Source organism: Euprymna scolopes, chromosome 2, assembly GCF_053919585.1.
Source record: "Euprymna scolopes isolate OS-2025 chromosome 2, ASM5391958v1, whole genome shotgun sequence".
In the NCBI taxonomy this organism is placed as follows: Eukaryota; Metazoa; Mollusca; class Cephalopoda; order Sepiida; family Sepiolidae; genus Euprymna; species Euprymna scolopes.
Window position 1 is genome coordinate 162,572,291 of NC_136483.1, and position 27,351 is coordinate 162,599,641.

At 34.9% G+C, this 27,351-nt stretch overlaps 1 protein-coding gene across 2 annotated transcripts in view; it reads right to left on the bottom strand.

Moving 5' to 3' along the window:
- The window catches only part of LOC145298312 (chondroitin sulfate synthase 1-like), a 146,248-nt gene that overhangs the window by 37,880 nt on the left and 81,017 nt on the right, over nt 1–27,351 (bottom strand). For both annotated transcript variants that reach the window (XM_080144312.1, XM_080144311.1), the window contains one exon: nt 11,591–11,858. In XM_080144312.1, coding sequence (XP_080000438.1) covers nt 11,591–11,830 — 240 coding nt within the window. In that variant the 5' untranslated portion in view covers nt 11,831–11,858. The remainder of the gene's footprint in view (nt 1–11,590; nt 11,859–27,351) is intronic.

The following is a 27,351-nucleotide window of genomic DNA, read 5'->3' on the forward strand; positions in this document are numbered from 1 at the left end:
CTGTTCAAAATTCTTTTCAGATTTTTTTTATGTGATATAAAGATTTCTGAGTTCAACAAGATTCACATCAAGGAGGTTACATTGACAGAAACGTTATGAGAATGAGAACAGAAATCTGATTAATACAAATAATATATGCTTTTATTTTATTATTGTTGTTGCGTTGTAAGTTTTAAATACCTCGTCACCAGTGTTGTAGCGTTAGAGGTCGGTAATAATCAAGACCAACACAGTGGTATAAATTAACAAACAGTTTATTAGTAAAAGTATGTTACAGAAGTACACGTCATGATTCTATGGCCATAACTGCCATGAATCACAGTATTTAATTCCTTCTTACCGCAGATAGATGTAACACAAGGTCAGAAGGTAGAAAGAGTCAAGCCAGCACCCATAAAGAAGGATAACTCTGACCGTTAAGATTGCCTGTCAACATCGTTGGAATTCTCCGATCGGGGGCTCCAGACATTAAGCAATAAACTTACTCCACTTGAAAGATGGGAAGCAAGATCTGAGTGGAACTCCTAGGACTAACCAGAACGAATTTTTCAGCTCGCCAGATAAAAGGCTACTGAAATGATCTAGTTTCTGCTAGAAACCTCTGAATCTCGACTGGCATGCACCTACATGCTAAGCTCAATGTCAAATGAATGACGTGGGTCGATATTATTTACTTTCTTTCCACTGCAAGAAAATGTGACACAAGGTCGAAAGATAGGAGAATCAAGAAGAGTACTCTGGCCTTTAATACTTGCCTGGAAAGTCCCATCAGAATTCTCTGGTCAGGGCACATCAGGCGGTAAGTAATAAACTTACTTCAATCCAAAGAGAGGAAGGAATGCCTGGGAGGGTGGACCTCCTAGGAATACTTGGAATGGATTTCCCAACCTGAAATGGCCTGGTTTCTGTCGGACTAATTGTGAAAAATGTTTGTTTTTTTAAATATTGCGAGTTTGAATTATTTGGAAGTATCTCCCTTGTTCATTCAGATTGTTTTCAAGATGGTGTTGCGAGATTATCGCTTGTAGTTTAACAATAACATTTGATTTTATTTATAAAAATAAAACTACTTGATCACTGTAGATGATATTTTGTGCATGTTATTTTCTTTCTACCACAGCTACGTATATCATACATATTTTTTTTTTCTTTCTTCTTTTTTTCCATAGAAAGGTTGTTCTGGATAAACGACCATTTTTTTTTTTTTTTTACGAATGAGTCAATACTTATTGTTGCATCACTACGTAATATGATAGCTGGTTTTATGACCCCCCCCCCCAAAAAAAAACCCCCAAAAAAACTTCTACCCGGTCATGGCTGATGGAACGAGACCAAATTATCCGTGGATTACAATACAATAAGAGTTCAGTCCAAAATTCTGTGCAGATTCCTGAGTTAAACAGAAAGATTAATAATACTCAAGATGAGAATAGTAGTCCGAAGAATTCAAATAATATGAATTAAAAACAAACTTACAAACAATTACAGCAGTTTAAAATAATTAAATTCTACTACATTTAGTATACATTAGTATAATCACATTGACACACCGGTTCTCGCCAAATCACTGAAGTTAAGCAATGATGAGCCTGACCAGTACCAGATGGGTGACCATTTGGGAATATTAGGCGTTTTATATGTTCTCTACTTATCTCGCCATTGTTTCCAGTCATCTTGAATTTCTACTTGCCACTAGGATTAAATAATGCTGACTCAGGAGAGGTGTGATCGGAGATTGCGCAATTCTTGTCATAAAAGTTTAATACCCTAGCACCCTTACAGTGGGGGTATCCATAGTCTGTCAAGACTGAACGGAGCCACACACAGTATAAATTAATTTTACAATTTCTCGATTGATTTTAAAGCATCTAGATCTGCTGACCCTAAAGCAAGGTTTAATCTGGTCAGTATAGGGTTATGTGTATAGAACAGGAGACTTTGTTAGTTTGGTCACAATGTTCCTAATTTTTTAGGTAAGACTAGCGCTTAGATATTTTAATTTGTCCAGATTTCGTATATATTATTATAGAGTCGTGATTTCAAATATAAAAAAAAGTATTTGGGTGCCGTCAGCTAGAATCGAAACCGAAAGTAAAACTGTTGCTTTAAAAGCTGGTGACGTTACCACTGTACCAACATGGCACGCATATAAACTGATTAAAAATTAAAAACTAAAAATTAGCTAAGATGAATGTACAAAATGAATAACTATTTTTTTTTCAATTCTGACACATTTCTTACCCCTTAAAAACTAATTTAATTGACTTAAGACCTAGAAAAGAACGATCTGTAAAAAATCTAATAATTTGAAGCTCCTATCGCTGCTCTGCAAGTTTTAGTTTCAGAGGAGATCGTTAAAAAATATGGAGACTGACAGACAGACATATAACCTTTATATATTAGATTTGATAATTTGCATTGCTGGGATTATTCGGACTACCATTCTCATCCTGTATGTTTTTCTTACAAAGTGCTAAGCAATGATTAGTTCTTAGTGACAGTCTTTTGAAGGTTGAAGGTTCAATCTTCAGTACGGGCGATACTAAAATAATATTATGAATAACTTAAGACTTCTATCCGATCATGGCTGATGGAACGAGAGAAAGCTACCGCCTCGGCAAGGCACACCTGATGCAGCTCAGAAGTTACACAAACGAAAACATTGTGAGAATAACACCCAGATGAAAAGATTAGTCTAAAGAGGTTTGGCATCTTTTAAGCCATACAAACATCGTAAACAAATTCTGAAATAAGAACACTTAGTTCCAGCACGTTTAAAGTATACAGGCCGGTAGATAATTATATTCTGCTATATTTGTTAGAAATTAGTATTATTTTTTTTTGTTTACGATTTCTCAATTATTAACTATGTTGTAACCATGCGGCATAACCATGTTGACACACAGGTTCTCATTAGATCACAGAAGTTAAGCAATTTTGAGCCTAGTCAGTTCCAGATGGATGATCAGGTGCTATATGTCGGAGGACGTTGACACCTCACTGCAAGAACTACAACCCCCCCCCCACCAAAAAAAAAAAAAAATTAACATTGTCATCCCCCTTGATTGTGATATAAAGCTACTTTGATATTCCCAAGAATTTCCTCCGAAGTAGAAAGCTGGTTAGGAGAGTAGAAGATGGACTGTTAGTTTACTTTCGACAGCCTCGTAACTCTCGCTTTTTTATTTTGTCCTTTAGGCCTTACATTCCATGAGCGATGTTTCTGACATAGGGTGAAAATTTTCTGTTTCCTGGACTAGAATCTACCAATCTAGCACTTATCTTTGGCTATTTTTTTGTTATATGTTGCGGCCCTTCGTCAATAAGTAGAGATTATATTAACTAGTATGAATTTTGGTGAGCGTAACATTAGTACATGTCAGGATAACCTGGCGGCAAACATGATTAAAGCGAGGTGGGGTGGGGAACAAGGGTTAGCTCCTTAGACAAAATGCGCTAGGAATGCAGGTGTCGAATGATATGAGATAGAGATGACGTCACCTGTTAAGGTGACAGAACTGAGTCTCTAGAGTTGGAGTCGGGAGCTAGAGAGGGACACGCGTCTAACAATGTAGAGAGAATCTAAGTGAATGCTGCCTTGATACTCTGCTCGTGCGTCGCCCATCCTAAGGGCAAGTTAAAAGTAATTAGAATTAGATGTTTGGTCTTTTCTTCCATGAACAACCTCTCTCTAAATAAAGCCTTTGAAAGCCACAAGTCTCCATTATGTTTCCATTCATAAGTAGTTTTGTTCGTCTAGCTAAACAGAGGAGGCCAAGGGCCAACAAATTGCAAGGGGATCACGGCCAGTGATGAATGACGAAAGAAGCGACTACTAAAGCCATATAGTGAAAGATACTGACACCCCCTGTGAATGGATTACTCAGTAAAAGATGCTAGAAAGCAGTAACCAGACGGGGAGTAAGTTAGTCTTGATACTACAGCCTTCAAGATACATGCGAATGTCAATACCTATTTGTTACATTGTACCGTTGTACAATAAACTTGGTAGAATTTACTCTGTGTTGAGTCTCATAATTTTATACTGATTATATTCCTCGAGGGATATATCAGATTTGCAACGAAGGATTCGAATACGAAATCACGTATATATCAGATAACGACGAAGGAATCGAATACGAAATCACGTATGGTCTACAACAGATTGGCAGGAGAGGATTCGACTACGAATTTGCACCCAAACTATATAAGATTGGCGACTGAAAATTGAATTGCGAGCTTGCGGCAAATCAATACAACAGATTTGAGCACAGTGAACGAGATTTCAGCACGTATCAATTTGCCACACTTGGACGAACGACGTAGTTCTTTTTAGGTGGACCACAGAAAAAAAGATAAAATATCATCTTAATCTAGTCGGTGACAGGACGTGCGAAAAAAAAAAAACTGGATTCACTTAAAATAAAAAAATGATTTCAACACACCCAGAAATATAAAAAAATATTTGAATTGTTAAAAAGAAATTCAAACGAGCAAAGTTAAACAAACAAACAAAAAAAGTTAAGGTAAAAAGTAGGTTTCTTTTTGTCCTTCCCCCACCCCCTCATTGAAAACAAAAAGTAAAAATACGCTGTCTTACCAAAAGTATTTAACTATTGGGCAACTGTTTGGTTGGAGTTTTTGTGCTGCCTATACAGTGGTTGCAATAACTATCCGATACAGAGCAGGATGCTTATTTACTTTTATTACACGAAAGCAAAAACAATAACGAAGTGCTATTCTGATGTATTTTTGTATGATTTTTGATACGAGATATACATTAGAATAACACTTTATTATTGTTTTTGTTTTCGTGTAATAAAAATAATTCAACTTTTTGCTTTGTATCGGATACTTATTGAACTCACTGTATATATTTTTGTTTTATGCTCAATATGGAAACAATTAACGGTATTGACAAAAGTGCTTGGCGCTGCGGTACAACAGTTACAACATCAGTTTGTACAGAAAAAAAAATTAGAAACAACAGACAGATGTGCAAAAACAAATGACAAAAAGCAGGACATTTTGATACCCCCCCCAATACATATTGCTAAAGCAAAACCAAAGCGAGCAAGGTTCGAACACCTCCTGCAGAGGGTGTAGTGAACTTCCTGTCATAATCTATATAATTATAAAACACAATGTAACGAGTGATGTAACCCACTTTCCGGTTTACGACATCCGGTTGCGCATGCACGCATAAATATTAACCCATAACAACGTAAACAAATAAACCCAAATCGCTTCTTTTCCAGATATTGACCTGCGCACTGAAATATTAACGTTATTATTTCGAAATTATCATTTAACATGGGAAGAGTGGGGGTGTTTTGCAACTATTTTTTATTACAACTATACTGTCGCTATTTTCTTACAACTAAACAACTTTAACCCGTTGACAAACATAAGAACATTGTTAGTACAGGCAAGACTACTACTACTACTACTACTACTACTACTACTACTACTACTACTTTCTATCCGTCCCTTTTCCTCCCTTCCTTCCTTCTTTTTTATTTTTTGTTTACATTTCTAGATACAAAATAGTTGTGTGAGAACGGGGAACTTGTTGACACATTTACTAATCTGTTTCAATATTAGTTTTATTTTATTTAATTTATTTAGGTTTTATTTTTTTGCTTCAGGTTTTATTAATTATATTTTTTTAGATTTTAAGTTTCTATAATTTGGTTGAAGCATTAACAGACATAAATTTAACCATTAACACACATAGATCTAACGATTAGCGCACATAGATTTAACCATTAACGCACATACATTTTAACCATTAACACACATAAATTTAACAATTAACGCACATAAATTTAACCATTAACGCTCATAGATTTAAGCATTACCACGCATAGATTTAACCATTAACACACATAGATTTAACCATTAACACACATACATTTAACCATTAACGCACATAGATTTAGCAATTACCATACATAGATTAAACCATAAACACACATACATTTTAGCATTAACACACATAGATTTAATCATTAATGCACATAGATTTAACCATTAAGGCACAGATTTAACCATTAACACACAGAGATTAACCATTAATGCATATAGATTTAACCATTAACACACAGATTTAACTATTAACGCACATAGATTTAACCATTAGCATACATAGATTTAAACACACATAGATTTAAGGATTAAGCACATAGATCTAACCATTAACACACCTAAATTTAACCATTAACACACATAGATTTAAACATTAATACACATTAATTTAACAATTAACGCACATAGATTTAACCATTAACACACATACATTTAACCATTAACACAGATTTAACCATTAATACACATAGATGTAAACATTAACACACATAGATTCAACCATTAACACACACAGACTTAACATTTAACACACATAGATTAAACCATTAATACACATAGATTTAACGATTAACGCACATAGATTTAACCATTAACACACAAAGATTTAATCATTAACACACGTATATTTACACATTCACACACATAGATTTAATCATTAACACATATAGATTTAATCATTAACACACGTAGATTTAATCATTAATACACATACATTTAACCAGTAACCAACATAGATTTAACCATTAACACACATAGATTTAACCATTAACACACATAAATTTATCCATTAACATACATAAATTTAACCATCAACATACATAAATGTAACCATTAACACACATAGATTTAACCATTAACACATATAGATTTAATCATTAACACACGTAGATTTAAACATTAATACACATACATTTAACCATTAACCCACATAGATTTAACCATTAACACACATAGATTTAAACATTAACACGCATAGATTTAAACATTAACACACATAAATTTAACCATTAACACACATAGATTTAAACATTAACACACATAGATTTAAACATTAACACACATAAATTTAACCATTAACACACATAGATTTAAACATTAACACACATAGATTTAAGCATTAACACATAGAGGTCATATAGATTAAAATGGCTACCTTTCAGTTTGAAAGTAGCACTGAACTCGTTTCAACAAGTCATGGATACAATGCTTTCGGGACTGGAATATACAATTGCATACTAAAATGATATATACATTTTTTACACAGGATCACCACTTGTCAAGGCCCAGAGGCCACTTGAGGATGAATCTTAAAGATGTACAGTAGTTAATTGGACAATATAGTAATTGTCAGTAATGGAGATTCAGTAAATTTCTTAATAAAGATTGAAAAAATCGAAGAACACAAAAGTCATGTCCCTGAAGTTTTTTTAAAAGAATTGAGAAATGCAGATTTAAGGTTGGACCTGAAAAGTGCGAATTTTGTATGAACAATATAGAATATTTGGGTCAGATAATCGACCATGAAGGAAGAAGATCGAACCCAAAAAGAACGGAAATCATAAAAATGTGCTTATTCTGAATGACGTAACTAAAGTACAATCATTTCTTGGTTTAGTAAACTACAGTTTATATTTTCCTAATGCACGAATTAAGGAAACATTGTATAAATTGTTGAGTAAAAATGTCTGGTGCTGTACAAGAGAATGCGATAATGCATTAAAAAAAATTGCTTATTATCGGATCTAGCTTTAGCATACAACGACCCGAAAAAGGAACTAATTGTAGCCGCAGGTTGGTTGGTTGGTTTGTTGTTTTTGTTTTACGGCATATCAACCCTTCTCAGGTTATTTAATGCCGAATCCAGTTATTTTGGAGAATTTTTTTTTTCAATAGAATATATTTGTTGTTTTCAAGTCGGTTTCTATTTAACCCATAGTTGGGACCCTAACAGGTACTACCACTCCGGGTCAGAGTAGACCTGGGAGCAATGGCAATTAAAGGGTGGCTCCACAGTCCCCAAAGCTTGCAAGCTGGGACCTCACCATCGGATATAGTTTAAGGTCATATCCAGGACCTGTAGCTGCAGACGTAAGTGATTATGGCTTATGGGGTCGTACTCTTACACAAATTTAAAAATGGATGAACAAAACGTGTAGCTCATGTTTCAAGAGTTTTAGATTATAGTCAAATTGAGAAGGGACTCATAATAATGTATGCCGTGAAAAAATTTAACAGATTTATTCATGGAAGAACACTCCTTCTACAAACAGATCATAAATCGTTATTGTTGATTTTTGGGTCGAAAAAGAAGGTGTTCCTACCTATTCCGCAAATATGTTACAAAGATGGAGTGTGATTTTATTAAATTACAATTTCAAAATACAATATATGCCATTCAATAAACTCGTGCACGCGGATTGTCTTTTGAGACTAATCCCGGACAACGCTAAACTGTTGGAAGAAACAACGATTGCAGCACTGAAGCAAGAACGGAGTATTGATTAACACCGTTAGCGAATTACCAGTTACGTTCGAAGATATTAACGAAGTAGCAAAAAAAAAAAAAAAATAAATAAAAAAATAAATACGGACGAGTACATAGCCAACGTGATTAAACAAGTAAAAGGGAACGAGAAAAAAAAAATACAAAGCCTAAGAGTATCCCCATTTTCAATTTGTGACGAGACTTTAACGCATGCGTAAAGAGTAGTAATACCACGCGTTCTACGAAAAAAGTTTTGAAAGGATTTGATTTGCGTCATCCAGGTATATCCAGAATGAAATAATTAATGAGAAGTTTTACGTATTGGCCGAAAATAGACCAGGGCATTGAGGATTTTGTTAAACATTGTAAAGAGTGTCAATTAGCAGTTAAATCACCACCACTCAGCTCTGGACAAAGGCGGATATCCCTTGGTCACGCATTCATATAAACGACGCAGGACCATTAAATGGATATTATTATTTATGGATCGTAGATAGCTACTCTAAATGGTCAAATGGTCAAATGGACAAATAGAAACACCTAACAGCTGCAAATACGTTTGTCGCTAAACGAAGTGTTTAATCGACTGGAATTTCCGAATTCCATAGTAAGTGACAATGGCACGATGTTCATTGAACTTGAATTTAAAGTTTATTGTTGTTTGTTAGCTATCGAAGGCATAAAAACATCGATGTCGGGCAGAGAGGTTTATCAATACATTTAAACGAGTATTGAAAAAAAAAAAAAAGCCAACGCATTCGACTTCGAAGAAAAAATATTTACACTTTTCTGATGCTTTACAGAGTAATGCCAAAATGCAGAATATAAAAGGAAATTTATCGCCTGTCGAGATCATGTATGCAAGGAAAAGGCATTCAATATTCGACAGGTTGTTGCCAAAGAGAAAGAAGAATTATACGGAAATAAAGATGAACTATAAATCGGATAAAGAAGGGGATAAAGTCTCTTTAGGAACTATCGAGTTGGAAAATGTTTGGGGGAATGGTATTGTAAATAGAAGAATCGGGAGAGTTATCTACATAATTCAAGGAGCAAAGTTTTCTGTAGAAACATTAATCAATTGGGACCTCGAAACTGTCCAAGAAATACCAATGGATGTATTGTATGACTCCTTCAAATAAAACCACCCATGAACGCTGGAATACCGATAGAGGAACCCCCCCCCCGAAAAAACTACTGATTCTTCTAATTGTGAAAATACACGGACTGATAGGGGAAATAGCAGTAGAAAAAGGAAGAGGATTAAACGCCAACGTCTTAATCATGAAAGAAAAAATATTGAAAGCAAAATTCGAGGAATAATTTAGCTTGGGTAGAAGGTGATATAGTGGCAGAGCCTTACATCCCCTGAGAATAGATTACTCGGTCTATAAAAGACGTCAGCAAGCGGTAACCAATGGAAGAGAGTAAATTAATCTTGATACTCGAGCATTTAAGATACATTCGAGTGTCAATATCTTATTTGTTATATTGTACCGTTGTCCGATGAATAACACCGACGTATAATTCTCGTTCTAACGAACAGGCAGAGAGGGTTTTCACTACATTAAAACGAGCATAAAAACAAACTTTTCCGATGGTCTACAAAATAGCGCATAAATTATAAGGGAAATGTATTGCCTGCCGATATCATGTATGCAAGGAAAATACGTCAATATTCGACAGGTTGCTAAATACAAAGAATAACTATACGGAAATAAAGATGAACTATACATCGGATAAAGAAGGGGATAAAGTCACCTTTAGTAACTATAAAAGACGCCAGAAATCGTTAACCATTCAATCTTGATATTACATTCAAGCTACATTCGAGTGTTAATATCGTGTTTGTTACATTAACCCGTTGTACAATAAATTTGTTATATCTAGGCTGTGACAACAGCATATTCTTTTCATTGTTTTGACTCTTGAGTATATATCCGTTAATACGGGTGTGATTCTCGGTTGATTTACGTGTGTCTAACTGTGTCGGATATATACCCGAGAGTCAGAAGAATGAAAAGAATATTCTATTGTCACAACCCTAGTTATAACTTACTTTGTGTGTTGAATCTCATTATTTTATACTGATTATATTTCCTCAGAGATTTTTAAAATTTCATTTTCACCCCAAACAAAGTATAGTGCCACTTTGATGTAGAGGGCTACTATCGGAGACATAAGTTGCAGGAATAATTTGTAGGGAGATGAGCAGCAAGATGTCTGTTCACATTAGATTTGAACTTCTGCATGTTAGTTTAGTTACGAAAACAGAATTCCGGAAGTAAGTCTAGCAGTCCTGGGAAAGAAACTATTGGAGTAGAAAGCTTTCTTACATCTAGGGTTCTCTACTATGTAGGGGTGGGATCTTGCTGTTTGTCGGGGGTATTTATATCGAGAGGGTAGAAGTGCTTGTAGTTCGTCGGAGTATTCATCATTAAAATACTTGTAGAACAGGCAGAGGTATGCAACATTTCGTCGATGAGACAGAGATTAAAGCTTAGATGACAGTTCAGAACCTATCAGGCTGGCAACTCTCTTTTGAACTCTGTTCAGGAGTGAGAGACTAGTAGCAGATGCACCAGCCCAAATATGACAACAATACTCTATACATGGGTGAATGGTGGCTTTATAGAGGTACAAGATACTTTCAGGCGTAAGTAGCTTTCTAGCACGGGAGAGAGAGCCTACCGTTTTTGCAGCAGCCCTGGCAATGCTCTCAGTGTAGCTGTTCCAACTTATGTTCCCTGTGAACCTTAGGTTGAGGAGTTTAAAAGAAGTACTTTCAGGTAATGCATAAAAAAGAAAGACCAGTACGTAGGCACTCTACGCAACTTATGTATAAAAAGTATGTTTTGTTAATGTTTTTTTGTTTGTTTTTTTATCTTTCACCGGCGAAAACGCATCTGTGCAAAAGTGCGCGCTTACATAAACGACTATGTGTTAATTGGTTTGTTTAACGTTTAAAACACTACCACGATGTAGTTTCCTCTTATATCGAGTGGCTTCATGCTTTGTCTGGAGTGATTTAAAAAATACATCATGGGTAAATGCCGCTTCGTAACTATGCTGTAATTTTCCAAAAACAAACGAACAAACAAACAAACAAACAAACAAACAAACAAACAAACAAACAAACAAAAAAAAACAACAAATAAAAATAAAATAAAAAAACAAATGTATTTTATCAAAGTGGGGTTGACGCGACAAAATACGCGGACATATCAGGAAACTCACAGATTGTTTGGCGGTTTTCACATTGCACTTTTTAATCAGTATTTCGGGAAAGAAGGTGTAACAGACGGATGTGGTCAGCTGGATGCCAGCCAGGATGCTGATGCAGCAGACGAGGATGTCGCCGATTATTTTCTCTTTTCGACGAACCGATTTGTTGATGATACTGGAGCGCATTTGTATCGGGTAAACATCCCTTACGTAACCCATTTTGCTCGACTCATGAAAGGGTTGATCTGACATGAATCTTTCTCGACCTTTGACTGAAGCCCTTTAAAAGAAAGAGAAATAAGAGAAATTAAAGAATAAGTGTCAGATACTGAAAAATCATAATCGCCGTCGTCGTCGTCGTCGTCGTCGTCATCATCATCATCATCATCATCATCGTCGTCGTCGTTGTTGTTGTCGTCATCATCATTATCATTGTCGTCATTATCATTGTCGTCATTATCGTTGTTATCGTCATTATCATTGTCATCATCACTATCGTTGTTATCATCATCATTGTCATCATCATTATCGTTATGATCGGCGTCATCGTCATTGTGATGATCATCGTCGTCATACATATATATATGTGTGTGTGTGTGTGTGTGTGTTGCGCCTGTATGTGTGTTTAAAATACTATCGTTGACTCACCCATTCAGACAGTATCACCGAAGTTAAGCAACGTTGAGCCTGATTAGTACTAAAAGGGTAACTAGGTAATCATGTTAGAAAGTGAAAAAAGAAAATTACATGTAAAAACTTATACCAAACGAATTAAGGCTGAAAACAAAAATACTTCCTTGACCTTGATCAGTTAGATCATGACCGAACTGAGTAAGTTTGTTTGTTTTTTGCGTGTGTGTGTATATATATATATATATATATATATATATATATATATATATATATATTTACAAACAAACAAACAAGCAAACAAACAAAGACACAACCAAACAAACTCGACCAAAAACACAATCCCCGCCTTGGCACAAGTAATATTAATTGTTTTTATAGTAGGTGTGTACGAATCTCAACTTTTTGTTTGAGGCGTGGTGTTGTTTGACCATTTATTTTAAATCCATTATATAGTGCCGCCTAGCACGTATACACCTATTATTGATATGCATTCTATGTTTTTTTAGAGAAATAATAAAAAGATAAACCTTTATTCACGATTTAATATATATATATATATATATATATATATATATATATATATATATATATATATATATATATATAAATTGTACACTCGCTAACTTTTACTGCTTTGTCGCAGTTTGTGTAGATTTGAGTTCGTGTTTCGTTTTAATTTGCAATTTAACAGAAAAAAACAAAAACAAAATGAAATAGCTGACTGATTTGAAGTTTGCGAAACTCAAAAAGCAAGGAAATCTTATTCTTAACGGGAATAATAATTGCAAAACATGCTAAAGAAATCTGTTCACTTTAAGCGGAAAAAATAAATCTAAAACATAAATGTAAAAAAAAAACATGGAAAAGTTAAAAAAAACAAACAAACAAACAAACAAACAAACAAACAATCAAACTTGTACCCGAAGAGAAACGTGTATTCACGTAGTATTGCAAAGGAAAACATAGGTAACGCATGCTTGTGTTTGGAAGCGTATCTATGAAATCTTTGCTTATGTGTAGATTAAGCGTCTAAGCAAGGGTAATGTAAGCTATTATAAAAGTGGTATGAAAGCAACAGAAAGGAAGGCAATTTAATCTGATGATAAAAAGCAGTTTTTTAATGCTAGTAGCATGCTAAGGCAGTCATGGTGGGAAAAAGATAGATGTTCGTTTTTGAACGATCTACTATTTTTGAAAGTGGGCGTACGCAACCGTAATATGTATAGTGGAGAGGCAGGTTCGGGATAAACCATTATTCTAATAAATGATTCAGTAAAAAAAAAAAAGGTGCATTAAGTAAGCGCAACTGTAATCATAATGCATTATGTATCAGAAAGTGAATACTAAACCGGCTGCATACGAAAATGTAACCGAAAAATAAAATGAAGTGGTGAGTTTGAGCTACGGAGGAGGAGTAATTTGCATTGGAGTAAAGGCTTAGCTATTCTCTCTCTCTGTGAACTTACGTCTTTGAGAAAGTGTGTCGAACAGGAAATGGATGGAACGATAAAATTGTCGCCACAGAAAAGACGACATGATTCCATTTCCGTCTGATGAAAACCGATTTTCTTTTTTTTATTGTTGCAGACCATCTACTAGTTGGCCAGTTGTGTACAAATCTCAATAGCGATAGGAGCCTTCTATCATGTCTAAAAGTGACACGATTGTCAACATGCCGCTGTACAACTCATGCTCTCTACCAATCCAAGTTATGACAACAGTACCCTCAAAATGCATCGCTGGATTGCCACGAATGATAGAGGCGTTCCCAGGCTGATGAAAACAAAGTTTCCAGCTATGGTTATGGTCTTTGGTGTGGTTTTAAGAGAGGGCCACATCATGCCATCTCACATTTTCGAAATCGGCTTATAGGTAAACATCCAAGTGTACCTGGATGTGATGAAGAGTGTGGTGATTTATCAGGTTGCTGCTGGCATACCCTGAGTGTGGCAGCAGGACTCAGCGAAGACCTACAAGTCCAAAGATACCCAAACTTGGCTTCAGAAAGAATACTGCGACTTTGTGCTCATTTTTTATTGCTTTTTCACCCCAGGCAATGCACAGTGCCACTTTGATGTCTTGGGCTACTATTTGGGACATAATTGCAGGGATACTATGTAGGGAGTTGAGCAGCAAGATGTCTGTTTACATTACACTTGCACTTCTGCATGTCAGTACAGTTGGAGAAGCAGGAACCCAGGAATTCGAAAGTCTAGCAGCCCTGGGGAAGAAACTAATAGAGTAGTAGGCTCTCTGGCATCTCTCTGGAGATCTATACGGTGTATGGGTGGGATCTTGCTGCTTTTCAGGTTTATCGGGGGTATTTACATCGAGGGGGTACAAGGGCTTGTAGTTGGTCGAAGAATCTACCATTAAAATACTTGTAGAACAGGCAACATTTCATCGATGGGAGAGAGGCTGAAGCCTGGCTGACAGTTCGGAACCTATTAAGTTAGCGATCTTTTGAACCCTGTTCAAGAGCGAGAGATTGGTAGCAGATGCACCAGCCCAAATATGACAACAATACTCCATACATAGGCGAATTGTGGCCTTGTAAAGATACAGGATACTTTCAGGCGTAAGTAACTTTCTAGCAGGGTAGAGAGAGCCCACCTTCCTCGCAGCAGCTGCGGCAATGCTCTCGCTGTATCTGTTACAACTCATATTCCCTGTGAACGTTTAGTTGAGGAGTTTAAACGAAGTAATTTCAGATAATTTATCGTTAGCAATAGCTATTTGTGATTGATAAGGTTTCTTGTAACTATTAAAGGAAACAAGCTTAGTCTTCACAGCATTGAATATCAGCATACATTTTTGTCCACATTCAACTACTAACTGGAGGTCTTCCTCTGTAGTTTCCGCCATTGCCTTAGATATGTGCTCATTCGTTTTCTCCACGTGTCTGTTATAGAGCGTGGTATCATCAGCAAATATACCCATCCCAGAAACAATTTTATCAGGGAGGTTGTTTATGAATATCAGGAATAATAAAGGTCCAAGGATAGACCCCTGAGATACACCCGTATTTATATCATATTGTTTAGATGTACAACCATCGATGACAACAAGGATTCTTCTCTTATTTAAGAAAGATTTAATTATGTTATGTATTCGTCTAATAATACCATATGATCTGATTTTCCTGAGAAGACCATCGTGCCATACTCTGTCAAAAGTCTCAGATATATCAAGAGCTACTGCCCTACTTTCCCCTGTTTTATCCAGTGCATGGTATATACGTCCAGAGATTACAGTAGTAGAACGGGCTTCCCTTAATCCATATTGTTGGTCAGACAGAAGTTTAGCAGCTGTAAGGTGGTGGGATAGAGCTTGATTAATTATGGACAAATATCTTGGCGAAGAGTGGGAAGATGCTCATGGGGCGATAATTTAATGGGTCAGTTCTTTCGCCAGAGTTCTTGTAAACTATGGAAACAGTTTTCCAGCAGTCAAGAAAGCAAGCTTCTTTAAGGCATTTGTTGAAAAGTTTGGAGAGAACTGGAGCAGCGGAACATTTTTTTAATAGTACTGCCTGGATGAGATCAGGTCCACATGCTTTTGAGGTGTTTAGGTTTTTTTATGATATTATACAAGGGTGATTTTCAGATCATCTAGTGCAGTTTCTGCCCGCAAAGGAAAATCATTGTTGGATAGTGGAGGAATTGTTGATTGCTCATTATTTACTACACTGTTGTAGATTTTCCAGAAATCACGAGTTTCTAAATACTGTGCGTCAATGCATTTTCTGGTGGTTCCGGTGTATTTTCTCTTAGTTGTCGCTCTTGCTTTTGAGCAATGACAGCTGCACGAGCAGAAGTAAATTAGTGGGGGTTGCTATAGAACTTACGTGTGGGAACATGTGCTTCAATTGCCGCTTTGAACCATTCAGTGGTCTCATTTACACACTGTTCTGCAGGAAGAAAAAAGATATTTCCCCATGGGGCATCTCTGATGAGATCCCTGATGACTTCCCAGTCAGCCTTTTTATAGTACCTTGTCATTTGGAGCAATGGCTCTTCAGCTTTGAGAAGCAATCTGGTATGCTACCAGCTGCGTCTGTGTAAGTAGAGAAACCAAGCTGATTGAATGATTGATGAACATTAAAATCACCAAGTACATGTACTTGCATGATAGTATCAATGGAGAGTGCTGTATATATGCTGTCGGAGACTTTGTTGATTAGGGTACAGTCCTGGGCCGAGGGAGACCTGTAGAGAAAAAATATAGCTAACCCACATGAAGGCTTGGTCGTCTGATTCTAGTTTTGATTCTCTAATCAAGGGGCAGGTGTTTCGAATATAGACTCCAAGTCCGTGCATATCTCTGTCTGAGTCCTTACGGAAAAGTGTGAGATAACCAGGCATGTTAAAGTGGATGGAGGAGTGCAGGTTAGTTTCACTTAGTGCCAAGATATCTGGGGAATTAGGAAAAATGATTCAACATCATCTAAATTAGTTCTAAGCCCGTGGATATTCATGAATGCAAGCCTCAAGGGACGAGGCGAAGCATTTTTGTTTGAGTTTACACCTTGTTTAATCGTAAGTTTTGATTGAATTGTCATTTTGTTTTATTTAAGTTTCAGGTAAGGGTGAGGGGTGCTGGACAAAATTGTTGTGTAGAATACCAAACATACAACATAAGTAGACCATCAGCCGACTCTTCATTTATAGGATTGTGGTCTCGGGAAAGCCCACCAGAGATGGACGCCGGGTCCCTTTCCATGCACGACATAACACTACAACCATCCTGATATTATACAACAGATGATGGAGCAGCCGCTGTAAGTGCTACCAAAGAGTTAGGGCTCCTGTACTGTCAGTCGGAATACAGCAACCAGACAAACTGTCAAACCGGTACCCTCAACCCGTCAGACAAAAATCAACCTAATCTAATTGCATTGACATATAGCACTCAAGCACCCACAAGATGCCCAGTTTACGGAGGTGGGAATATGGCAGGAGTGGGGAACGGCATTCATTGCCCTAGTCAGGAAACGAGGTCAAACATTGGAGGTCTGCCGAGTCTCTGTGATCGCACATCTTCTTTCACTGGCCCCTTCTCCCCTAACCTGAACCCACTGAACTACTTCGTCTGGTCACTCGTTGAAAACATCACACACAGGACCTCCAATAACACCAAAGCCAGCCTGATCCTTCCCATTCGTCGAGTATTCACCAAGCTCCCGCCGGTGCTTGTGGAAAAGGCATGCTCCCAATTCCGGATCCGTATCGAAGTGGTGATTGAGACTGAAGGCGGCTACAATGAATAGATGTCAGCTCTATTACGTAATCAAGTTACCTGAATTGTATTTTTTCAATAAAAGTTTTAAAATTAACCCGTAGTCTTGTTTTCTATAGGGCGACACTTTTATCTTTCCACTCTGTATGGATATTATGTCAATGTATTATTATGTAATATAAGTTTAAATTATTATTATTAAAATTTCGGTTTTACTAAATATGTATGATCAAGAATATTCCCGATCATTGTACGACTGACTGCTCCTGCTGTTTGTCATATCGAAACAACGTGTAAAATTGCTTGACTCAGCAGAAGCCGAATCGGACAATTTAGTCGTGCCGGATTTTGATCGTTCATAAGGGCGTTTACTAAAATTGTACGATTATTTACCCCTACTGCTGTTTTGCTATCAAAGCAACTTTTACACGGACGAGTTACTTATATTTTCAAAATAAACAATACAACGAATTTACTAAAGTTTCAGTCGAGGTTATTTTTTGGCAAATATCGTTTTAGCTTCATACCTAAAGATATTTGCAAAAAATAAGCGATTAAAAAAAAAAAAAATTCTCTCTTAAGCCATAAAGTAAACAAAATAAATAGAAATACAACTATTTATGTGTTGCGAGATATTTCAAATTTTGCTATAAATTTTCGTTTCAAAGTCTTGGCATATAGTTTATTCTAAAAAATCAAAGTGAAAGAAAAAAGTCACTAAGATCTAGTTTGAAACTTTTTTTTTTATTCCAGTTTAATTAAAAAGCGAAAAAACAAAACAAAAACAAAACAAAACAAAAAAAGACAAAAAAAAAAAACTAGCAGTAATTGATAATATGAAAACTTAAAAAAAAAAAAAAGGATTTATTTTGCTTTTTTTTTTTTGCCAATGTGCGCTACTTGTCCATACCGCAAAGGGTGTTTATTCCGAAAACCGTTCTTAACATGGGGAGGTTAGGGGTGTTTATTCCGAAAGCCGTTCTTAACATGGGTTTGATAATTCCGAAAGACATTTTCTTATTTTCAACCTCCCCATGTTGAGAACGGCTTTCGGAATAAACACCCCTAACCTCCCCATGTTAAGAACGGCTTTCGGAATAAACACCCTTTCCAAACTGGACAAGCAGCGCACATTGACCTTTTATCTTTTTGAGAAATGAATCAGAGTCGCGTTATCACGAAAAAGGAGCTTTATGCAATATCATTTTGAAAAAAAAAAGAAAAAAAAAAAGAAAGAAAATAAAACGGAGAATAAACAAAAAAAATATTAGTTATTTACTTGCCTCCCCACGAGAGCAATTAGACATTAATGTTTTAAATGTGGGGAAAACTAATTCCCCCAAAAGAGGCATACGGAACTGGAAATATTGTTTCAGTCTTCAGGGATTTCTTCTACTTAAAAAAAAAAAAAAATTGTGTTACAAAATTCAAATTTTAAAAAAGGTCACATGTAAAATTTAATTAAAAAAAAAGAAGCCCAATAAATCTCGTCTGAAAGTTGTGACTCTGACTAAATTCGTTTTGTTTTTATTTCAATAATAAAGAAATAAACTTATTTATTTATTTATTTTAAAAATAAAAAATTGGCACACTAGGTCGATAAAAAGTCTCAATCTTTAAAAATTTGTCAAAAATAATTGCGAATGTAACTAAGTCGTTTTATTGTTTATTTTAATAACAACATTTTTTTTCGTGCTGACAGACTTAGTAGATCGCTCGTATAAGAGGAAATATTTAATAAAAATCGCGAGTTTTCTTTAGTAAATATCTTTTTATGCATGGACTTAAAAAGATATTTGTAAAAAATAACCCCTCGAAACTTTTGAGTAAATTCGTTTTATTATTTTACGCTGACGGGCCCAGTCGATCGCTTGCGTCGAAGTTGCTCTAATCAGCAGAAGAGGCAATTAGTCGTCGTACAATGATCGTACATCATTTTTAGTCGTACATATTTAGTAAAAAATTTCTTATTATTGAACTTTTACGAAAGAGGGAAAGTCGCAGCTTTACTACATGCTCTGCATACGGTTTGGTGAAATAAGGGTTAACAAGCTTTCTTCTTCTTCTTCTTCTTCTTCTTCTTCTTCTTCTTCTCATAAGTAGAACGCGTGAGGACATTTTTATTAGACATTTCTCTTTAGCTTCTTGTTTGTTTCAATCATGTCGTTATTTTATAACGATATAATTTAGCCTTCTTACGGAGAATAATAAAACCACTCTTACGCACACACACTATAACCGCGCTGATGAGTCTTAAAACGACGAAACAGTTGTCTGTGGATGGCTAGACACGGGTGTGCGTGCGCATATATAGCATTTGCAGACAGACTGTTTCGTTGTATTACAACACTTCAATGCGGCTAGACAACCACAACCACCTGCCTCAAACTGAAATAGAAACTCTATCGCCTAGACAGTTGTCTGCATCTACGGTAGGTGAAACCATAATGATAAACATTATCAAACTCCGGAAGCTCCATTTGCTTACACAAAGAGTATTGCATCTATATGTTAGTAGCAGTTTGTTCTTTCACTTACCAGTATGCTCAACCCAAGATAGTGAGCATATTTTTAGTTATCCAAAGACGGACTGACCTCACAAAACGATGACATCATTCAGTTTGCACGGGGACAAACAAAACGGACAAGTAAGCAAACAAGGTAAAAAAAAAAATAAAAAAAAATGTAAAAATAAAAACGCAGTCGATTTTTTGTAACAGGTTTCCTTTTACGAATGAATGCACCGGCATTTTTTATTCATTTGAGAAACGTGCCGGGTAAAGGAAACCAATCGCTTGTTGTTAAGAGCCGAAGAATGCCCGCTAAGATTTATTTCCTTCGAATACGTGGAGAGAGAGAGAGAGAGAGAGAGAGAGAGAGAGAGAGAGAGAGAGAGAGAGAGAGAGAGTTATATATATATATATATATATATATATATATATATATATATATATATATATATGAATGTATATGTATGTATATATAATAAAGCTGATCGTATGTGTGTCCGTGTGTCTGTACACGAATAGGCTCCCACAAAGTTGACTATAACCTTTATTATTCCTGTTTCGCACGACACACACACACACGCGCGTGCACGCACGCGCGTGTGCGTTTCCATGAAACAAATATGCGTTTATAATGTACATATTCAAAAAGGCTATCTTAAAAATGCAACAGTTTATTAAGCTCAAAACTGATCACATACAATGATAGAAGCGGTATAAGAAGCAAAAATGGGTATGCTACATTTTGAACAGTATTGAATTCATTAAAATTGTGGGGTCTGCGTACACGCCTGCCCCACAAAGTATGAAAAAAAACAAAAACATTTACAAGTGTTTTTGATATAGATGTGCATAATAATACTTTGATAAGTATGTTTTAAGGGATGGTATAATAAAATTGTGGGGTCTACGTTCGCGCCTGGCCTCCATAGAATGGAAATATTTCAGAAACTTTAACAAAGACTTTTCATATCTATCTGCGTAAGTATACTTTGATAATTATGTTTCAGTTTGAAGAAATATGGTATAATAAAATTATGGGGTCTGTGTTCGCGCCTGACCTCCACAGAATGGAAATATGTCACAAAGTTTAACAAGGTTTTTTTTTTTTTTTTTTTTTTAACATAGATTATTCGCATAAGAATATTTCAGTTTGAATGGGCATGGTGTAATAAAACTATGGGGGTCTATCTCGTTTTCATAGAATGTCTTTTTTTTTTGTCTTTTTTAAAAAAATAAAATGTCGTTAAAAAAAAGTTGTCAAAACTAATTTAAGTAACCGAATAAAGATAATACAGTTGAACGTGTGTGTGTGTGTGTTTGCGTGTGTGTGTGTGTACACGTGTGTGTGTGTACACGAATAGGCTCCTATATGGTTTACTGCTATACAAAACTGACCATATACGATAATAGAAGAAGTATCAAGTTTGAAAAATGGGTATGATAAAATCACCCCCACTAGGGGGATGGGATCATACAATGACGTCTTAGCTTTTATTTGCATATACATGCGGAATTTCGATTTTATTCTATAAAAAGACTGATTTCTGATGCTTTGAAGTTTTTGTCGCCGTGGACGAATGCATAAGCTCGTTGCATTTATTCTCTCAGGTTTTGCGTTCGATCTCGGCTAAAGTAGTTAGTTATGTTGTTTTTTTTAAATTTTTTTTTATTACAAACGTGCTAAAATAAAACTCTTACAATTTACAAATCGGGTTCAACCACAGTGTCGCCCAGAATAAACAACTTTACTGTTCTTTTTCCTCTTTCACCGAATGCTAAATATCCTTCCCTCATTGGTTAATCATTTTATCTTATTTAGTTATTAATATTTTTCCATTAGTTAATAATTTTTATTCTATTTTATTTATTCAGTTTTATCCTATTTTTTTCCATTGGTTAACATTAATGACACCCTGAAATGTCTGCAAAGCTATTAAAATAAATAACCTTACAAACATCCCAGGATGTTATTACTAAATAAAATAAAATAATTAACCAATGAGGGAAGAAAAAAAAAAACGAAAAAAAAAAAAACAACAAACAAACAAACAAACAAACAAACAAACAAACAAATAAAACGTATATAGATTGTTGAAAACCAGTTGAATTGATAAATGGCTGACGATGAATTCTGAAGGATTGGAAAGTACTCGGATTTATAATAAATATGGTGATTACATCAGCCAGTTTCTGCTAGAAGTTAAGACTGTTATTCGGAAGTTGTAAAGGATCGAAAATAGGATTGATAGACAAAAAAGTCTCTCTCTCTCTCTCTCTCTCTCTCTCTCTCTCTCTCTCTCTCTCTCTCTCTCTATATATATATATATATATATATATATATATATATATATATATATATATATATATATACTTGTATAGTTTCTTGAAAATATTCCAAGAGTTATGTTTTTCCAGTTATAGCAGGATAGACAATAATATCATATAAATAGTACTATACCAAATATACTACATTTGTCTGATGCTCAGTGATATTCATTGTGAATTGAACTTTAAAAATATGCCATAGTATATGTATATATATATTACAAAAAATTTTTTTTTGTATAGTTTTAAAGGTTAAAAAACTTCCAAGACTCCTTTTCATAACCTTTCATATTTTCATAAATAAGAGTCCATTTTCTATTGACTGTTTTTGAACACAGTCAACGACCGGTACTTCTGCTAGTATATATATATATATATATATATATATATATATATATATATATATATATATATATATATATATATATATATATATATATAAAACAACAATAGAACAAAAGGAGTATGAAATGAAGTCACAAAACTATATATTGGTGGATATAGATTGGTTCATTTATTGAATAATGGAATACAAGCAAAATTTGGGGGATAGAAGGGACTCTTTATGCCAAGGCATTTCGAAGCCTAATGCTTCTCATCAGAAGAGTAGAGAAGGTGCTAGGTAGCATGGTGGAGATGCGGCGTCTAGCGTAGGGTTCATTAGGAGCGAAAAAGACTAAGTGGAATTATAGAATGTTGGGGAAAGCTTTATTGAAGTCTAAATTGTATAAGCTCCAATGATAATTCTTGAGCTTGGCATTATCCAGATAAGTCTCGTCTTGTGGAATTGAACTCTCTCTTTTTCTTTTACGCATTAAGTTCTCTCTCTCTCTCTCTCTCTCTCTCTCTCTCTCTCTCTATCTATATATATACATATATATATATATATATATGCATATATATATGTGTATATATATGTATATGTATATGTGGATATATATGTGGATATATATGTATATATATGTATATATATATATATATATATATATGTATGTATATAGGTGTGTGAATGTGCGTTATCTTGAAACAAATATGCGTTTATAATTTACATATTCAAAAAGGCTATCTTAAAAATGCAACGGTTTATTAAGCTCAATGAAAATGGATTTACACTTTCAGAGCATATATTAAACATTTTAATATCACAAGAATACACACTTAATTCTATAGTTCTATAGTTATAATGTTTGAATTAAAGGTAATTTTAAAACGAATTAGAAAAGTTTAAAAGACATACAAGTCCGAAATCCAGTAAAAGCAGTAAAACAGTAAAAAACCACATCATGTAACAAAAACAAAACAAAATCAAAACAAAAAACAAAACAAAAAACAAACAAAAACAAAAAAACAAAACAAAAACAAAAGCAAAAACAAAACAAAAACAAACAAAAGACAAAAACAAAGCAAAACAAAAACAAACAAACAAAAAATAAAACAAACAAAAACAAAACACGCTATCAACTTACCAACAGTAGAATTTTCTATCATCTTAGCGATGACACGGAAAAATGGCTTTACCATTGATTTTGAAAGATAAATTAAAGTAACGGTTGCGATTATCGATTATCGGGTGTATTCTGAGATGAAGCTTAACTAAGATCACCCCCAGACTTATACACCAAAGTTCTGTAAATTTTAAAGAAAATCTGTTTAGCTGTTTCGGAGTCAATAAGGAACGAACTCACACACGCAGAGACAAAGTTGCATTTATATATATATATAATGGATGGAATACTGTTGCCATATCTGGGCAGGAGCTGCCAAAAACAGCCTATCATGCCTTGACAGAGTACAAAATAGACTTCGTGGTTTAGTGGGGGATGCCCTTTTCTCTACCCTACAACCTCTCTCCCACAGAAGAGACGTTGCGAGCCTATCCTTGTTTTATCGTTATTTTCATGGCAGGTGCTCGTCTGAACTCCAATCCCTGGTCCCCCCTCGCCAATCTTTCACGAAAAACACCCGTCTAGCTGAATCCACTGTGAAAAATTTCCCCCACTCTATATCTGTGCCTAAATCAAAACGCGGATTCCATGAACAAAGCTTCTTTCTTAGAACTGCACGCCTGTGGAACTCTGTTCCGTCTGCCTGCTTCCCTCCGGACTACAAATTGGATGTCTTCAAGTCCAATGTTAACAAATTCCTAATGAACTGCCCCCCCTAATTAAACACTTCATCAAATCTCCACACTAACGTAATGTACTTGCAATAACCTTTATCCCTGAGTGGCTTCCGGGCCTTCATAAGTGGTGATCACTGTGTAATATATATATATATATATATATATATATATATATATATATATATATATATATATATATAATTATAAAACTCAAATGACCTTGTAACGATGTATGTACCCCACTTTCCGGTTTACGACATCCGGTTGCGCATGCGCGCTTGACCTGCGCACTGAAATATTAACGTTATTATTTCGAAATTATTATTTAACATGGGAAGAGTTGGTTTTAAAATAACTTAAACGTAATACAGAAATGAACGATGTAAAAAAAAAAAGAAAAGCAGACAGTATTAACAATTGTTTATTTGGATAATTCAAACGCGAAAAAAAAAAAACAAAAACAAAAGTATAATTGGGACGCTAAAATGTTAACGTTATTATTTCGAAATTATTATTTAACATGGGAAGAGTGGGGTTTAAATAAACAAAAAACAAAAGAACAATTGGGACGCTAAAATATTAACGTTATTATTTCGAAATTATTTTTTAACACGGGAAGAGTGGGGGTTAAAATCTTAAACGTAATGCAGAAATAAACGATGTAAAAAAAAAAAAAAGCAGATATATCAAAATTTGAATTTAACTATAATAAATATTATGGTATTTGTTCAGTGCACATTTACCTATAAGTATGGCTAACCACTTATAATTCAGTAACTGTAAATTATTTTTTTTAAATAATCAATTATAATAAACAGAACGACTCATAGAAATCTATCTATATTCTTTTTTCATTTTAATATACTTTCATAGAAATGTTTCTGTTATGTAAAAAAAAACTATTTTCTTTACATCACAAATGTCACGCTCATACATGAATTCCATAGCTAATATAAAATACTGACCCAACGGGTCACGGATAGTATATATATATATATATATATATATATATATATATATATATATATATATATATATATATATATATATAGAGAGAGAGAGAGAGAGAGAGAGAGGAAAATAAAAAAAAGGGAGCGGGATAAATAGAGAGATAAAAGAGTTAAAGAGACAACTATACATATATATATAGATATAGATATATATATATATATATATATATATATATATACAGAAAGAGAGAAAGACAGAGAAAAGGGTCAGATAGATAGATAGATAGATAGAGAGAGAGAGAGAGAGAGAGAGAGAGAGAGAGAGAGAGAGAGAGAGAGAGAGAGAGAGAGGATCCATTAACTTCAATCAATTGTAAAAGCGAATTTAGATGTGCCATGGGAGTTTTTCCGAAAGGTCAACAGGAAGTTTGGAGCGAAGGTCCTCGTTAAATATTAATTTCTTAATAGCCCGATCCTCAAGCCTTTAATCTTTTGTTCGGTCAAGACATGAACAGAACACACTCTCATACCCGGATCATTGACACACCCCAATCGATACACCCCAACCCCATATAGATGCAAGCAGAATCTGCATTAAAAGGCGGTAGATGGCAATTTCTCCCCACAACTATACAGAAAAGTGTGTGTGGCATAAGTATTACTCAGATTAAAAAAAAAAAAAGACGCAGCTGTTAAACCTGACACAGTTATATAGGGCAAGAAGAAGAAAGTAGCAACCCTAGTTGACTCCAGTTTTCATAATGATGCCGGTGGATTTTTTTCCCTCGGCCACAAAGCTACCAGAATCTAAACTATTGTTGGGCTACTGACTTTTCAAATTCCACATTTCCGATCTTGTGCTACATCTTTCTATCGCGAGAGGGAGATAAATACCATGTTGGCTAAACCAGATCTGAGAGAAAGATCATAATTAAATACCAAGGTCACTTGTTAAATTTATTTTCGTTCACTCCAAACAAGGCACAGTACCACAGAGCTGTAAGGAATTAGTATGAATTAGGGGCAAAGTAAGTGGGGAATTGTGCCGCAAAATGCTTGTTAACATTACATTTAGACTCCTGCATGTTGATACAGCAAGAGAAGCAGAAAGCAGGAAGGAAATTCCAAAGGCTAGCCGTTCGAGGAAAGAATCTGTAGAAAGCATACCGGCATCTATAGACCTTTACAGCGAAGGGGAGAGATTTTGCTGACGGACAAATTAGTCGGAGGTATTTTCCTTGAGGAAACACTAGTGTTGTAAGTTACTCGGAGCAATTCGATTAAAGTACTTGTAAAACCAGCACAGAGATGCAACATTGCGGCGATGGAACAGAAGTTGGACCTTGGTAGACAGTACGGGACCTATCAGATTAGAAGCTGTTTTTTTTTTACCTTATTCTAGAGGGAGAGACTACTGGTCGGTGCATCAGCTCAGATGTGGCAACAATACTTGATGTATGGACGACTAGTGGCGTTGTAGAAACTTAATGTAAGACATGAAAAGAAACTGGAATCTTAGGAAGATCTCCATCATTCCAGTATTCATAGAAGCAACTAAATTCATGGAAAGAGAATCTCACAAACCAACTAGGGAATATACCCTGTGAACCAAGTGAAAGACATATCAACAATTGTGTTTAAAATCATTAAAAAAATTTCTCAGTTGGAGTCTCGAAAATAGGTGAATGGATGATTTCCGGCAAAAGCTAAGAACGTGTATATATATATATATATATATATATATATATATATATATATATATATATATATATATATATATTTAAATAAGGGAGTAGTATATATATATATATATATATATATATAGTCTTGCAAGTTTTTAACGTTTAAAAACTATATAAAGAAACTTATTTTATTTCCATATTTTTTATTATTCATTGAAAAAGTATATATATATATATACACACACTAGCGGGCTGCCGACCTTGCCCGGTTCATAAAATATAATGTTTTAATTTATGCAGGTTTCGTAGTTAT